At 51.2% G+C, this 17,115-nt stretch overlaps 1 protein-coding gene across 7 annotated transcripts in view; it reads left to right on the top strand.

Moving 5' to 3' along the window:
• Positions 1 to 17,115, top strand: part of spega (striated muscle enriched protein kinase a) — a 1,182,457-nt gene that overhangs the window by 523,572 nt on the left and 641,770 nt on the right. For all 7 annotated transcript variants that reach the window (XM_072468701.1, XM_072468720.1, XM_072468711.1 and 4 more), the window contains one exon: positions 5,314 to 5,418. In XM_072468701.1, the coding sequence (XP_072324802.1) occupies positions 5,314 to 5,418 (105 nt within the window). The remainder of the gene's footprint in view (positions 1 to 5,313; positions 5,419 to 17,115) is intronic.

The raw sequence follows: 17,115 nt of genomic DNA, 5'->3' as shown, positions 1-17,115 counted from the left end.
ATGTTGCCTCCCAGGTGCACGGGTCAGGGATGTCTCAGATCGGCTGCAGGACATACTGAAGGGGGAGGGTGAACAGCCAGTTGTCGTGGTGCATATAGGCACCAACGATATAGGTAAAAAACGGGATGAGGTCCTACAATCAGAATTTAGGGAGTTAGGAGATAAGTTAAAAAGCAGGACCTCAAATGTAGTAATCTCAGGATTGCTACCAGTGCCACGAGACAGTCAGAGTAGAAATTCAAGAATAGTCAGAATGAATACGTGGCTTGAGAGATGGTGCAGGAGGGAGGGATTCAGATTTTTGGGACATTGGAACCGGTTCTGGGGGCGGTGGGACCATTACAAATTGGATGGTCTACACCTGGGCAGGACTGGAACCAATGTCCAAGGGGGTGCTTTTGCTAACACTGTTGGGGAGGTTTTAAACTAATGTGGCAGGGGGATGGGAACCAGATTAGGAGGTTAGAGGTCAGTAAAGAGGCAGCAACTAAAGCCAGTAAGGTGCTAGATAATAAACTCAATGTGACTAAGGGGAAGAGTAGACAGGGAAGAGATGATGAACGCAAAGGGACAGGTGGTCTGAGGTGCATTTGTTTCAATGCGAGAAGTGTAGCAGGTAAGGCAGATGAACTTAGGGCTTGAATTAGTACCTGGGAATATGATGTTATTGGTATTACTGAGACTTGGTTGAGGGAAGGGCAAGACTGGCAACTAAATATCCCAGGGTATAGATGCTTCAGGAGGGATAGAGAGGGAGGTAAAAGGGGTGGAGGAGTTGCATTACTGGTCAGAGATGATATCACAGCTATGATTAAGGAGGGCACGATGGAGGATTCGAGCACTGAGGCACTATGGGTAGAGCTAAGAAATAGGAAGGGTGCAGTAACATTGTTGGGACTTTACTACAGGCCTCCCAAAAGCGAGCGTGAAGTAGAGGTACAAATATGTAGACCGATTATAGAAAACTGTAGGAGCAATAGGGTGGTCGTGATGGGAGATTTTAACTTCCCCAACATTGAATGGGATTCATGTAGTGTTGGAAGCGTAGATGGAGCAGAATTTGTAAGGAGCATCCAGGAGAGTTTTTTAGAGCAGTTTGTAAATAGTCAAACTCGGGAAGGGGCCATACTGGACCTGGTATTGGGGAATGATCCCGGCCAGGTGGTTAAAGTTTCAGTCGGTGATTACTTTGGGAATAGCGATCACAATTCCGTAAGTTCTAGAATACTCATGGACAAAGACGAGAGTGGTCCTAAAGGAAGAGTGCTAAATTGGGGAAAGGCCAAGTGTAACAAAATTCGGCAGGAGCTAGGGAATGTGGATTGGGAGCAGCTCTTTAAGGGTAAATCCACAGTTGAAATGTGGGAGTCTTTTAAGGAAAGGTTGATTCGAGTACAGGATAGACATGTCCCTGTGAAAATGAGAGATAGAAATGGCAAGATTAGGGAACCATGGATGACGGGTGGAATTGTGAGACTAGCTAAGATGAAAAAGGAAGCATACATAAGATCTAGGCGACTTAAATCTGATGAAGCTTTGGAGGAATATCGGGAAAGTAGGACAAATCTCAAACGCGCAATAAAGAGGGCTAAAAGGGGTCATGAACCAATATCTTTGGCTAACAGGGTTAAGGAAAATCCCAAAGCCTTTTATTCGTATATAAGGAGCAAGAGGGTAACTAGAGAAATGATTGGCCCACTCAAAGACAAAAGAGGGAATTTATGCGTGGAGTCAGAGGAAATGGGTGAGATTCTTAATGAGTACTTTGCATCTGTATTCACCAAGGAGAGGGACATGATAGATGTTGAGGCTAAGGATGGATGTTTAAATACTCTAGGTCGGCATAAGGAAGGGGGAAGTTTTGGGTATTCTAAAAGGCATTAAGGTGGACAAGTCCCCAGGTCCGGATGGGATCTATCCCAGGTAAGTGAGAGAAGCGAGGGAAGAAATAGCTGGGGCTTTAATAGATATCTTTGCAGCATCCTTGAGCACGGGTGAGGTCCCGGAGGACTGGAGAATTGCTAATGTTGTCCCTTTGTTTAAGAAGGGTAGCAGGGATAATCCAGGGAATTATAGACCTGTGAGCTTGACGTCAGTGGTAGGCAAACTGTTGGAGAAGATACTGAGGGATATTCACATTTGGAAGAAAATAGACTTATCAGTGATAGGCAGCATGGTTTTGTGCAGGGAAGGTCATGTCTTACAAACCTAATAGAATTCTTTGAGGAAGTGACAAAGTTAATTGATGAGGGAAGGGCTGTAGATGTCATATACATGGACTTCAGTAAGGCGTTTGATAAAGTTCCCCCTGGCAGATTGATGGAAAAAGTGAAGTCGTATGGGGTTCAGGGTGTACTAGCTAGTTGGATAAAGAACTGGCTGGGCAACAGGAGACAGAGAGTAGTGGTGGAAGGGAGTGTCTCAAAATGGAGAAAGGTGACTAGTGGTGTTCCACAGGGATCCGTGCTCGGACCACTGTTGTTTGTGATATACATAAATGATCTGGACGAAAGTATAGGTGGTTAGATTAGCAAGTTTGCAGATGATACGAAGATTGGTGGAGTTGCAGATAGCGAGGACTGTCAGAGAATACAGCAAAATATAGATAGATTGGAGAGTTGGGCAGAGAAATGGCAGATGGAGTTCGATCCAGGCAAATGCAAGGTGATGCATTTTGGAAGATCTAATTCAAGAGCGGACTATACGGTCAATGGAAGAGTCCTGGGGAAATTTGATGTACAGAGAGATCTGGGAGTTCAGGTCCACTGTACCCTGAAGGTGGCAACGCAGGTCGATAGAGTGGTCAAGAAGACATACAGCATGCTTGCCTTCATCGGACGGGGTATTGAGTACAAGAGTCGGCAGGTCATGTTACAGTTGTATAGGACTTTGGTTCGGCCACATTTGGAATACTGCGTGCAGTTCTGGTCGCCACATTACCAGAAGGATGTGGATGCTTTAGAGAGGGTGCAGAGGAGGTTCACCTAGGATGTTGCCTGGTATGGAGGGTGCTAGCTATGAAGAAAGGTTGAGTAGATTAGGATTGTTTTCATTGGAATGACGGAGGTTGAGGGGGGGACCTGATTGATGTCTACACAATTATGAGAGGTATGGACAGGGTGGATAGCAACAAGCTTTTTCCAAGACTGGGGGTGTCAATTACAAGGGGTCACGATTTCAAGGTGAGAGGGGAAAAGTTTAAGGGAGATGTGCGTGGAAAGTTTTTTACGCAGAGGGTGGTGGGTGCCTGGAATGCATTGCCAGCGGAGGTGGTAGAGGCGGGCACAGTAGCATCATTTAAGATGCATCTAGACAGATATATGAACGGGCGGGGAACAGAGGGAAGTAGATCCTTGGAAAATAGGCGACAGGTTTAGATAAAGGATCTGGATCGGCGCAGGCTGGGAGGGCCGAAGGGCCTGTTCCTGTGCTGTAATTTCTTTGTTCTAACAGATACCCGGGAGTGAGTTACAGACTGAAATCTAATCGAGGGGTTCGGGGTGGTTTACATATAGAATAACAGATACCCGGGAGTGAGTTACAGACTGGAATCTAATCGAGGGGTTCAGGGTGGTTTATATATAGAATAACGGATACCCGGGAGTGAGTTACAGACTGGAATCTAATCGAGGGGTTCAGGGTGGTTTATATATAGAATAACAGATTCCCGGGAGTGAGTTCCAGACTGGAATCTAATCGAGGGGTTCAGGGTGGTTTATATATAGAATAACAAATACCCGGGAGTGAGTTACAGACTGGAATCTAATCGAGGGATTCGGGTGGTTTATATATAGAATAACAAATACCCGGGAGTGAGTGGCAGACTGGAAACTAATCGAGGGATTCGTGTGGTTTATATATAGAATAACAGATACCCGGGAGTGAGTTACAGACTGGAATCTAATCGAGGGGTTCGGGGTGGTTTATATATATAGAATAACAGATACCCGGGAGTGAGTTATAGACTGGAATCTAATCGAGGGGTTCAGGGTGGTTTATATATAGAATAACAAATACCCGGGAGTGAGTTATAGACTGGAATCTAATCGAGGGATTCGGGTGGTTTATATGTCGAATAACAGATACCCGGGAGTGAGTTACAGACTGGAATCTAATCGAGGGGTTCAGGTGGTTTATATATAGAATAACAGATCCCCGGGAGTGAGTTACAGACTGGAATCTAATCGAGGGGTTTGGGTGGTTTGTATATAGAATAACAGATGTCCGGGAGTGAGTTACAGACTGGAATTTAATCAAGGGGTTCGGGGTGGTTTATATATAGAATAACAGATACCCGGGAGTGAGTTACAGACTGGAATCTAATCGAGAGGTTCGGTTTGGTTTATATATAGAATAACAGATACCCGGGAGTGAGTTACAGACTGGAATCTAATCGAGGGGTTCGGGTGGTTTATATTTAGAATAACAGATACCTGGAAGTGAGTTACAGACTGGAATCTAACCGAGGTGTTAGGGGTGGTTTATATATAGAATAACAGATACCCGGGAGTGAATTACTGACTGGAATCTAATCGAGGGGTTCGGGTTGGTTTATATACAGAATAACGGATACCCGGGAGTGAGTTATAGACTGGAATCTAATCGAGGGGTTCGGGTTGGTTTATATATAGAATAACAGATACCCGGGAGTGAGTTATAGACTGGAATCTAATCGAGGGGTTCGGGGTGGTTTATATATAGAATAACATATACCCGGGTGTGAGTTACAGACTGGAATCTAATCGAGGGGTTCGGGTTGGTTTATATATAGAATAACAGATACCCGGGAGTGAGTTATAGACTGGAACCTAATCGAGCAGTTCTCGGGAGTTAAGGGCTGATTACAAGTTGACTAAACCATGAGGTTTCTGTTTCTAAGGTGATTGTTGCCAGGTTATTAAGCTGCTCTGTATCCCGCTGTTGTTTGGCAGTCTGACAATTCTGTCTGGTGTTGGCGTGTGACTCCCGTTCTGTGGTGGGGGTAGGGGGATTTTCCAGCCAGTGGGAAGTTCCTGTCCCATCGATGGCGCACCCACACCGCACGTTTCCCAGTGGCCTGGGGTGGATTCAATGAGAGAACCCGTTGTCATTAGCGGGGCCGGAAGATCCCTCTGTCGGCGAACAGCAAGCTGTCTCCCGATGCCGGGAAACACATCGCAAGATTCGGAAAACCCCCACGTACGTGTTTGCTGCAAATGATGTTTCGTGCAGTTTGTCCTCTGTGGACACGATAAACCTACAGCTCTGTGGAAGGGCGGAGGTGACTATGTTGGTTGTGAAATATTATTGCGTATGTTTTTGCCTTTAATCCAGATGTGGTTCCTGATCCACCCAATGGTGCAGCTGTGGTGTCTGGAGTTACTGGTCGGACTGTGACGCTCGTGTGGAACAAACCAAAGAAACTTGACCCATCAATAGGTAACAATCGATACAGCCCAGCCTCTGATTCAGAGCGTATGGTTTATACATATGTCTAAAATGTATCTGTTGGCCTCACTAATAGACACATCAAACACTCCCAGGACAGGTACAACATGGGGTTAGATACAGAGTAAAGCTCCCTCTACACTGTCCCCATCAAACACTCCCAGGACAGGTACAGCACGGGGTTAGATACAGAGTAAAGCTCCCTCTACACTGTCCCCATCAAACACTCCCAGGACAGGTACAGCACGGGGTTAGATACAGAGAAAAGTTCCCTCTACACTGTCCCCATCAAACACTCCCAGGACAGGTACAGCACGGGGTTAGATACAGAGTAAAGCTCCCTCTACACTGTCCCCATCAAACACTCCCAGGACAGGTACAGCACGTGGTTAGATACAGAGTAAAGCTCCCTCAACACTGTCCCCATCAAACACTCCCAGTACAGGTACAGCATGGGGTTAGATACAGAGTAAAGCTCCCTCTACACTGTCCCCATCACACACTCCCAGGACAGGTACAGCATGGGGTTAGATACAGAGTAAAGCTCCCTCTACACTGTCCCCATCACACACTCCCAGGACAGGTACAGCATGGGGTTAGATACAGAATAAAGCTCCCTCTACACTGTCCACTTCAAACACTCCCAGGACAGGTACAGCATGGGGTTAGATACAGAATAAAGCTCCCTCTACACTGTCCACTTCAAACACTCCCAGGACAGGTACAGCACGGGGTTAGATACAGAGTAAAGCTCCCTCTACACTGTCCACTTCAAACACTCCCTGGGCAGGTACAGCACGGGGTTAGATACAGAGTAAAGCTCCCTCTACACTGTCCCCATCAAACACTCCCAGGACAGGTACAGCACGGGGTTAGATACAGAGTAAAGCTCCCTCTACACTGTCCCCATCAAACACTCCCAGGACAGGTACAGCACGGGGTTAGATACAGAGTAAAGCTCCCTCTACACTGTACCCATCGAACACTCCCAGGACAGGTACAGCACGGGGTTAGATACAGAGTAAAGCTCCCTCTACACTGTCCCCATCAAACACTCCCAGGACAGGTACAGCACGGGGTTAGATACAGAGTAAAGCTCCCTCTACACTGTCCACTTCAAACACTCCCTGAGCAGGGACAGCACGGGGTTAGATACAGAGTAAAGCTCCCTCTACACTGTCCCCATCAAACACTCCCTGGGCAGGGACAGCACGGGGTTAGATACAAAGTGATGCTCGATCAATATCTCCAGAAGCGAGATTGGGTGACAATTGAAGGCTTTATTGGACTAGATGTTTCCCCAGCAGCGCAGGTACAGAAGGCAGCTGCTAGGGAGACACAGGCTCTTATACTCCGCCTTACTGGGCGGAACCAGCAGGCAGGCTTCACCAATGATATTGCTGTCTCAGGTACCTCCCACACCAATGGTCTTACAGCACCAACCTGGGTACCGTAATACCCCTAATACCGACTACCACATTCACCCCCTGTTAAAAAAAAGAGTCCACCGGGGGTGGTGGCCTCGCATTACACAGTGGTAGAGGTTAAGGTTACGGAGGTACCCGGTATACATTAGTACAGTGTTTTGCCTCGTTACATGTTGCAACTAATTACAGTATTTATTTTCATTCAAAATGAAGCAATTAGTCGGTCGGGGGCCGTGGTCGTCCTCTGCGATCGTCGCAGTTTCGGCGGTGATGCAGGCGCCAGCTCGGGCATCCGTGGCTCCGGGAGCGTGGCTTCGGCTTCTTCGGCAGCTTCATCACTCCTAGATGGGACCAGTGGGAGAACCGATCCACCTGGGAAGGGGGCGGCTGTGGGGTGCGCCGGTGGGAGGGAGGATGGGGTTGGTGGTGGGGGTGTGGGTGGGGATCCAGCGGGCGCCAGGTCCCGTAGGGAGACCGTATCCTGTCGGCTGTCGGGGTACGCCACGTAGGCGTATTGAGGGTTAGCGTGAAGGTGGTGGACCCTCTCGACCAATGGGTCCGACTTGTACGCCCGCAAGTGTTTGCGGAGCAGGATGGGTCCAGGAGCTGCCACCCAGGTTGGGAGTGAGGTCCCGGAGCAGGACTTCCTAGGGAAGACAAGGAGACGTTCGTTAAGGGTTTGGTTGGTCGTGGTACACAGTAGTGATCGGATGGAGTGGAGAGCATCCGGAAGGACCTCTAGCCAGCGGGAGATTGGGAGATTCCTGGATCGTAGGGCCAGTAGGACGGTCTTCCAGACCGTTCCGTTCTCCCTCTCTACCTGTCCATTACCCCTGGGGTTGTAACTGGTCGTCCTGCTCGAGGCGATGCCCTTACTGAGCAGGAATTGATGCAGTTCGTCGCTCATAAAGGAGGACCCCTATCGCTGTGTATGTAGGCGGGGAATCCGAACAGTGTAAAGATACTGTGGAGGGCTTTTATGACGGTGGCTGCTGTCATGTCGGGGCAGGAGATGGTGAATGGGAACCGGGAGTACTCGTCAATCACGTTCAGGAAGCACGTGTTGCAGTCGGTGAAGGGGAGGGGCCCTTTGAAGTCCATACTGAGGCGTTCAAAGGGACAGGAAGCTTTTATCAGGTGCGCCCTCTCTGGCCTGTAGAAGTGTGGCTTGCACTCTGCGCAGATTTGGCAGTTCCTGGTGGCGGTCCTGACCTCTCGATGGAGTAGGGCAGGTTGCGGGTCTTAATGAAATGGAAGAATCAAGTGACCCCCGGGTGGCAGAGGTCCTCGTGGAGGGCTCGGAGGCGGTCCACTTGTGCGTTGGACATGTGCCGCGGGATAGGGCATCAGGAGGCTCGTTTAGCTTCCCAGGACGATACAAGATCTCATAGTTGAAGGTGGAGAGCTCGATCCTCCACCGTAAGATCTTATCGTTCTTTATTTTACCCCGCTGTGCATTATCGAACATGAAAGCAACCGACTGTTGGTCAGTGAGGAGAGTGAATCTCCTGCCGGCCAGGTAATGCCTCCAGTGCCGCACAGCTTCGACTATGGCCTGGGCCTCCTTTTCAACTGAGGAATGGTGGATTTCTGAAGCGTGGAGGGTGCGTGAGAAGATTGATTGAGGGTGGCCGCCAGAGCTACGGCGGACGCGTCGCTCTCGACTTGGAAGGGGAGCGACTCATCGATTGCGTGCATCGTGGCCTTTGCAATGTCCGCTTTGATGCGGCTGAAGGCCTGGCGGGCCTCTGCCGACAGGGGAAAAAACGTGGATTGAATTAGTGGGCGGGCCTTGTCCGCATAGTTGGGGACCAACTGGGCATATTATGAAAAAAATCCCAGGCCGCGTTTCAGGGCCTTGGAGCAGTGGGGGAGGGGAAACTCCATGAGGGGGCGCATGCGTTCGGGATCTGGGCCTATAACTCCATCATGCACTACGCAGCCAAGGATGGCTAGACGGTCGGTGCTGAACACGCATTTGTCCTTGTTGTATGTTCGATTAAGGGTATTGCGGTCTGGAGGAATTTGCGGAGGTTGGTGTCGTGGTCCTGCTGGTCGTGGCCGCAGATGGTGACGTTATCGAGGTACGGAAACGTGGCCCGCAAACCGTACCGGTCAACCATTCGGTCCATCTCCCGTTGGAAGACCAAGACTCCATTTGTGACACCGAAGGGAACCCTTAGAAAGTGGTAGAGCTGCCCATCTGCTTCGAATGCAGTGTATTTGCGGTCGCTAGGGCGGATGGGGAGCTGGTGGTAGGCGGATTTTAGATCCACTATGGAAAAGACCTTGTATTGTGCAATCTGATTGGCCAAATCAGATATGCGGGGGAGGGGGTACGCGTCGAGCTGCGTATACCTGTTGATGGTCTGGCGATAATCGATGACCATCCTATGCTTCTCCCCGGTCTTCACAGCCACTACTTGAGCTCCCCAGGGACTGTTGCTAGCCTCAATACTACCTTCCTTCAGTTACCGCTGGACTTCCGACCGAATGAAGATCCGGTCCTGGGCACTGTACCGTCTGCTCCTGGTGGCGACGGGTTTGCAATCCGGGGTGAGGTTCGCAAAAAGGGTAGGCGGATCGACCTTGAGGGTCGCGAGGCTGCAGACATTGAGGGGGGTATAGGGCTGCTGAATTTAAAAGTTAAACTCTGGAGGTTACATTGGAAATCTAATCCTAGGAGCGTGGCAGCGCAAAGGTGAGGGAGGACGTAGAGGCGGAAATTTTTTAATTCCCTTCCCTGGACCGTGAGGATCGCTACGCAGAACACTTTGATCTCTACAGAGTGAGACCCAGAGGCCAGGGAGATTTTTTGATTAACTGGGTGGATGGGAAGAGAACAGCGCCTTACCGTGTTGGGGTGTATGTAGCTCTCTGTGCTCCCGGAGTCGATCAGGCAGGATGTTTTGTGCCCATTGATGAGCACGGTCATCGTCGTAGTCGAGTGCGTTCGGGGCCAAGGCTGGTCCAGGGTCACCCAGGCAAGTTGTGGCAAAAGTTGGAGGTTTTCCTCGGGCAGTGTGTGGTCATCCGAATCGGGGTCCTGAAACTCCAGCCAAGATGGAGCCGCCCATTGGCCGCACATGGCTGGGGGTGTGCAAGATGGCGGCGCCCATCCGTCGCACGTGGTCCCTGGTGAAAAAGATGGCGGATCCCGGGGCCCGCACGTGGCTCTGGAACAGGAAGATGGCGGCACCCGCTGGCCACACGTGGCTCGTGGAGAGAGTTGGGATGGCGGTCCCAGTTCGCACCCGGAGACCGCGGCGACCGCCCGGGCCTGGCATACCGCCACGAAATGGCCCTTTTTGCCGCACCCTTTGCAGGTGGAGGAGCGGGCCAGGCAGCGCTGCCGGGGGTGCTTGGCTTGCCCGCAAAAATAGCAGCGGGGCCCCCCAGGGATGGCTGGTAGTCGCGCAGCACAAGCTTGTGGGAGGATGGGGGATGCATCGGAGTCAGCCGCGGGGGGGGGTTCCACGCTGCCCAAGGGGCCGCCGCGCGGTCGGGGACGTCCGCGCGGGCGTTTCGGGATGCCACATCCAGGGAGCTAGCAAGGGCCCGCGCCTCCTTGAAGCCTAGTGTCTCTTTTTCTAGCAGCCGCTGGCGGATTTGGGAGGACAGCATACTTGCAACGAATGCGTCCCGGATCAAAGGTCCTGTGTGATCGCTGGCTGAAACTTCCGGGCAGTCACAGTTCCTACCTAACACCAGGAGCGCACGGTAGAATTCCTCCAGTGATTCCCTGGGGATTTGTCGCCTCGTCACTCGCAGATGGCGGGCGTAGACCTGGTTTACTGGCCGAATATAGTGTCCTTTCAGCAGGGTCATTGCGGCCTCGAAATCGTCCGCATCCTCAATGAGGGCGGAGATCTCTGGGCTCACCCTCGAGTGGAAAACTTGCTGTTTCTGGTCCTCCGTAGGTGCAGTCGTGGCCGTCCTGAGGTACCCTTTGAAGCACGCCAGCCAGTGTTTGAAGGTTGCCGCTGAGTTTGCCGCGTGGGGGCTGAGTTGCAGACACTCCGGCTTGATTCGGAGGCCCATTCTTTAAAATGTAATCCAATAAGTTGATGCTCGATCAATAACTCCAGAAGCGAGATTGGATGACAATTGAAGGCTTTATTGGACTAGATGTTTCCCCCAGCAGCACAGGTACAGAATGCAGCTGCTAGGGAGACACAGGCTATTATACTCCGCCTTACTGGGCGGAACCAGCTGGCAGGCTTCACCAATGGTTTGCTGTCTCAGGTACCTCCCACACCAATGATCTTATAGCATCAACCTGGGTACCGTAATACCCCTAATACCGACTACCACACAAAGTAAAGCTCCCTCGACACTGTCCTCATCAAATACTACCAGGAGAGGTACAGCACGGGGTTAGATACAGAGTAAAGCTCCCTCTACACTGTCCCCATCAAACACTCCCAGGACAGGTACAGCACGGGGTTAGATACAGAGTAAAGCTCCCGCTACACTGTCCCCATCAAACACTCCCAAGACAGGTACAGCACGGGGTTAGATACAGAGTAAAGCTGCCTCTACACTGTCCCCATCAAATACTCCCAGGACGGGTACAGCACGGGGTTAGATACAGAGTAAAGTTCCCTCTACACTGTCCCCATCAAACACTCCCAGGACAGGTACAGCACGAGGTTAGATACAGAGTAAAGCTCCCTCTACACTGTCCCCATCAAACACTCCCAGGACAGGTACAGCACGGGGTTAGGTACAGAGTAAAGCTCCCCCTACACTGTCCCATCAAACACTCCCAGGACAGGTACAGCACGGGGTTAGATACAGAGTAAAGCTCCCTCTACAGTGTCCCCACACACACTCCCAGGACAGGTACAGCACGGGGTTAGATAGTGAGTAAAACTACCTCCACACTGTCTCCATCAAACACTCCCAGGACAGGTACAACATGGGGTTCGATACAGAGGAAAGCTCCCTCTACACTGTCCCCATCAAACACACCCTGGACAGGAACAGCACGGGGTTAGATCCAGAGTAAAGCTCCCCCTACACTGTCCCCATCACACACTCCCAAGACAGGTACAGCACGGGGTTAGATACAGAGTAAAGCTGCCTCTACACTGTCCCCATCAAACACTCCCAAGACAGGTACAGCACGGGGTTAGATACAGAGTAAAGCTGCCTCTACACTGTCCCCATCAAACACTCCCAGGACAGGTACAGCACGGGGTTAGATACAGAGTAAAGCTCCCTCTACAGTGTCCCCACAAACACTCCCAGGACAGGTACAGCACGGGGTTTGATACAGAGGAAAGCTCCCTCTACACTGTCCCCATCAAACACACCCTGGACAGGAACAGCACGGGGTTAGATCCAGAGTAAAGCTCCCCCTACACTGTCCCCATCAAACACTCCCAAGACAGGTACAGCACGGGGTTAGATACAGAGTAAAGCTGCCTCTACACTGTCCCCATCAAACACTCCCAAGACAGGTACAGCACGGGGTTAGATACAGAGTAAAGCTGCCTCTACACTGTCCCCATCAAACACTCCCAGGACAGGTACAGCACGGGGTTAGATACAGAGTAAAGCTCCCTCTACAGTGTCCCCACAAACACTCCCAGGACAGGTACAGCACGGGGTTAGATAGAGAGTAAAACTACCTCCACACTGTCTCCATCAAACACTCCCAGGACAGGTACAACATGGGGTTCGATACAGAGGAAAGCTCCCTCTACACTGTCCCCATCAAACACACCCTGGACAGGAAAAGCACGGGGTTAGATCCAGAGTAAAGCTCCCTCTACACTATCCCCATCAAACACTCCCAGGACAGGTACAGCACGGAGTTAGATTCAGAGTAAAGCGCCCTCCACACTGTCCCCATCGAACACTCCCTGGACAGGGATGGCACGGGGATAGATACAGAGTAAATCTCCCTCTACACTGTCCCCATCAAATACTCGCAGGACAGGTACAGCACGGGGTAAGATACAGAGTAAAGCTCCCTCTACACTGTCCCCATCAAACACACCCTGGACAGGTACAGCATGGGGTTAGATACAGAGTAAAGCTCCCTCTACAATGTCCCCATCAAACACTCCCAGGACAGGTACAGCACGGAGTTAGATGCAGAGTAAAGCGCCCTCCACACTGTCGCCATCGAACAGTCCCTGAACAGGTACATCACGGGGTTAGATACAGAGTAAAGCTCCCTCTACACTGTCCCCATCAAACACTCCCTGGACAGGGATGGCACGGGGATAGATACAGAGTAAATCTCCCTCTACACTGTCCCCATCAAACACTCACAGGACAGGTACAGCATGGGGTTAGATACAGAGTAAAGCTCCCTCTACACTGTCCCCACAAACACTCCCAGGACAGGTACAGCACGGGGTTAGATAGAGAGTAAAACTCCCTCTACACTGTCTCCATCAAACACTCCCAGGACAGGTACAGCATGGGATTAGATACAGAGTAAAGCTCCCTCGACACTGTCCCCATCAAACACTCCCTGGACCGGTACAGCACGGGGTTAGATACAGAGTAAAGCACCCTCTACACTGTCCCCATCAAACACTCCCAGGACAGGTACAGCACGAGGTTAGATACAGAGTAAAGCGCCCTCTACAGTGTCCCCACAAACACTCCCAGGACAGGTACAGCACAGGGTTAGATAGAGAGTAAAACTCCCTCTACACTGTCTCCATCAAACACTCCCAGGACAGGTACAACATGGGGTTCGATACAGAGTCAAGCTTCCTCTACACTGTCTCCATCAAACTCTCCCAGCACAGGTACAACATGGGGTTCGATACAGAGTAAAGCTCCCTCTACACTGTCCCCATCAAACACTCCCAGGACAGGTACAGCACGGGGTTAAATACAGAGTAAAGCTCCCTCTACACTGTCCCCATCAAACACTCCCAGGACAGGTACAGCACGGGGTTAGATACAGAGTAAAGCTCCCTCTATATTGTCTCCATCAAACACTCCCAGCACAGGTACAACATGGTGTTCGATACAGAGTAAAGCTCCCTCTACACTGTCCCCATCAAACTCTCCCTGGACAGATATAGCACGGGGTTAGATACGGAGTAAAGCTCCCTCTACACTGTCCCCATCAAACACTCCCAGGATAGGTACAGCACGGGGTTAGATAGAGACTGAGCGTCCACAGTCTCTGGGGTGGAGAATTCCAAAGGTTCAAAGAACAAAGAACAAAGAAATGTACAGCACAGGAACAGGCCCTTCGGCCCTCGAAGCCCGTGCCGACCATACTGCCCGACTAAACTACAATCTTCTACACTTCCTGGGTCCGCATCCTTCTATTCCCATCCTATTCATATATTTGTCAAGATGCCCCTTAAATGTCCCTATCGTCCCTGCTTCCACTACCTCCTCCGGTAGCGAGTTCCAGGCACCCACTACCCTCTGCGTAAAAAACTTGCCTCGTACATCTACTCTAAACCTTGCCCCTCTCACCTTAAACCTATGCCCCCTAGTAATTGACCCCTCTACCCTGGGGAAAAGCCTCTGACTATCCACTGTCTATGCCCCTCATAATTTTGTATACCTCTTTCAGGTCGCCCCTCAACCTCCTTCGTTCCAGTGAGAACAAACCGAGTTTATTCAATCGCTCCTCATAGCTTATGCCCTCCATACCAGGCAACATTCTGGTAAATCTCTTCTGCACCCTCTCTAAAGCCTCCACATCCTTCTGGTAGTGTGGCGACCAGAATTGAACACTATACTCCAAGTGTGGCCTAACTAAGGTTCTATTCAGCTGCAACATGACTTGCCAATTCTTATACTCAATGCCCCGGCCAATGAAGGCAAGCATGCCGTATGCCTTCTTGACTACCTTCTCCACCTGTGTTGCCCCTTTCAATGACCTGTGGACCTGTACTCCTAGATCTCTCTGACTTTCAATACTCTTGAGGGTTCTACCATTCACTGCATATTCCCTACCTGCATTAGCCCTTCCAAAATGCATTACCTCACATTTGTCCGGATTAAACTCCATCTGCCATCTCTCCGCCCAAGTCTCCAGACAATCTAAATCCTGCTGTATCCTCTCTGTATCCTATATTGTTCACCAACCTCTCGGTCCTCTATGGCCAACATGTCCTGAGGCTGGGACCGCATGTTCCATCAGGCATTTCCTGGCTCGGTGCAGCATGGAGTTAGATACAGTGCAGGAGGTTGTCGAGGTTGGAAGCTGCCTTCCGGTGTGCGGATGAGGATTTCTCTCACTCCCACCTTGTTTGAATATTGACGTGTGCGCAGTGTGTTGTGCTTGGTGCTGATTCACTCCCACGTGAAACTATAAAGGGTGCCGAATTATTCATTCCATCAACCATGGTTACACTTTCTGCTTCCTACCTGCTTGTATGGAGCTTTTCAAATCGATCAAAAATCCATTGCAGCGAAATTATGACCCAGAAACCTTTGTTGTCTAAATGTATAAGTTGTGCCACAGTGGGTAACCTCCTCTCCTATTCCCTTTTTCTGAGAATTGAACACGCGATCCACAGACATTGCCAAGAGTGAGGGAGTGCTGCACTGTCAGAGGTGCCATCTGTCAGATGGGATTTTAAATCCAATCTCTGGGGGAGATTCGCCTGGCACAAACTCCGCTCTATCCAGTGAATTCCGGGAGAGGCCCGAATCAGGATTGGCGGCAGTTTCCGTATCTCCCAGCCCGCTGCAGCTGATGTGACCAGGATGTCACCCTCCGCTCATGCCTAATTTCTTTCCTTTTAATCTCATTCGTATTTTTTAAATTTGGAGTACCCAATTATTTTTTTTCCAATTAAATTTTCCAATTTTCCCCAGGGAGCACAAGGGCACATCAGAGGTCGTCAGATCCCATGGGGAGGGGTGGGGGTGCAGAGCGGGGTGCTCGGGCCCGGGCTCAGGCTGCGCTGGAGTAGGCCAGGCCGAGGGTCTCCCCAGGATGGGGGACGCTGAGGGTCTGTGAAGATTTGAAACCAGCTTTGTTTCATGTTGAACACGGCAAAGCACAGCTACAGCTACAGCCGGTCTGTCCTACTCTCCCCTCACAGGACAGAGCCATTCTGCAGTCTGTCTGTCCTACTCTCCCCTCACAGGACAGAGCCATTCTGCAGCCTGTCTGTCCTACTCTCCCCTCACAGGACAGAGCCATTCTGCAGCCGGTCTGGCCTACAATCCCCTCACAGGACAGAGCCATTCTGCAGCCGGTCTGTCCTACTCTCCCCTCACAGGACAGAGCCATTCTGCAGCCGGTCTGTCCTACTATCCCCTCACAGGACAGAGCCATTCTGCAGCCGGTCTGGCCTACAATCCCCTCACAGGACAGAGCCATTCTGCAGCCGGTCTGTCCTACTCTCCCCTCACAGGACAGAGCCATTCTGCAGCCGGTCTGTCCTACTATCCCCTCACAGGACAGAGCCATTCTGCAGCCTGTCTGTCCTACTCTCCCCTCCCAGGACAGAGCCATTCTACAGCTGGTCTGTCCTACTATCCTCTCACAGGACAGAGCCATTCTAGCGGCCGGTCTGGCCTACTATCCTCTCACAGGACAGAACCATTCTGCAGTCTGTCTGTCCTCCCCTCCCCTCACAGGACAGAGCCATTCTGCAGCCGGTCTGTCCTACTATCCCCTCACAGGCCAGAGCCATTCTGCAGTCTGTCTGTCCTCCCCTCCTCTCACAGGACAGAGCCATTCTGCAGCCTGTCTGTCCTCCCCTCCCCTCACAGGACAGAGCTATTCTGCAGCCTGTCTGTCCTACTATCCTCTCACAGGACAGAACCATTCTGCAGTCTGTCTGTCCTCCCCTCCCCTCACAGGACAGAGCCATTCTGCAGCCGGTCTGTCCTACTATCCCCTCACAGGCCAGAGCCATTCTGCAGTCTGTCTGTCCTCCCCTCCTCTCACAGGACAGAGCCATTCTGCAGCCTGTCTGTCCTCCCCTCCCCTCACAGGACAGAGCTATTCTGCAGCCTGTCTGTCCTACTATCCTCTCACAGGACAGAACCATTCTGCAGTCTGTCTGTCCTCCCCTCCCCTCACAGGACAGAGCCATTCTGCAGCCGGTCTGTCCTACTATCCCCTCACAGGCCAGAGCCATTCTGCAGTCTGTCTGTCCTCCCCTCCTCTCACAGGACAGAGCCATTCTGCAGCCTGTCTGTCCTCCCCTCCCCTCACAGGACAGAGCCATTCTGCAGTCTGTCTGTCCTACTATCCTCTCACAGGACAGAGCCATTCTGCAGCCGGTCTGTCCTACTCTCCCCTCACAGG

Source organism: Scyliorhinus torazame, chromosome 2 (assembly GCF_047496885.1).
Source record: "Scyliorhinus torazame isolate Kashiwa2021f chromosome 2, sScyTor2.1, whole genome shotgun sequence".
NCBI classification, from domain to species: Eukaryota; Metazoa; Chordata; class Chondrichthyes; order Carcharhiniformes; family Scyliorhinidae; genus Scyliorhinus; species Scyliorhinus torazame.
The sequence above is the reverse complement of the archived record's forward strand: the minus strand, read 5'-3'. Positions and strand labels throughout refer to the sequence as shown.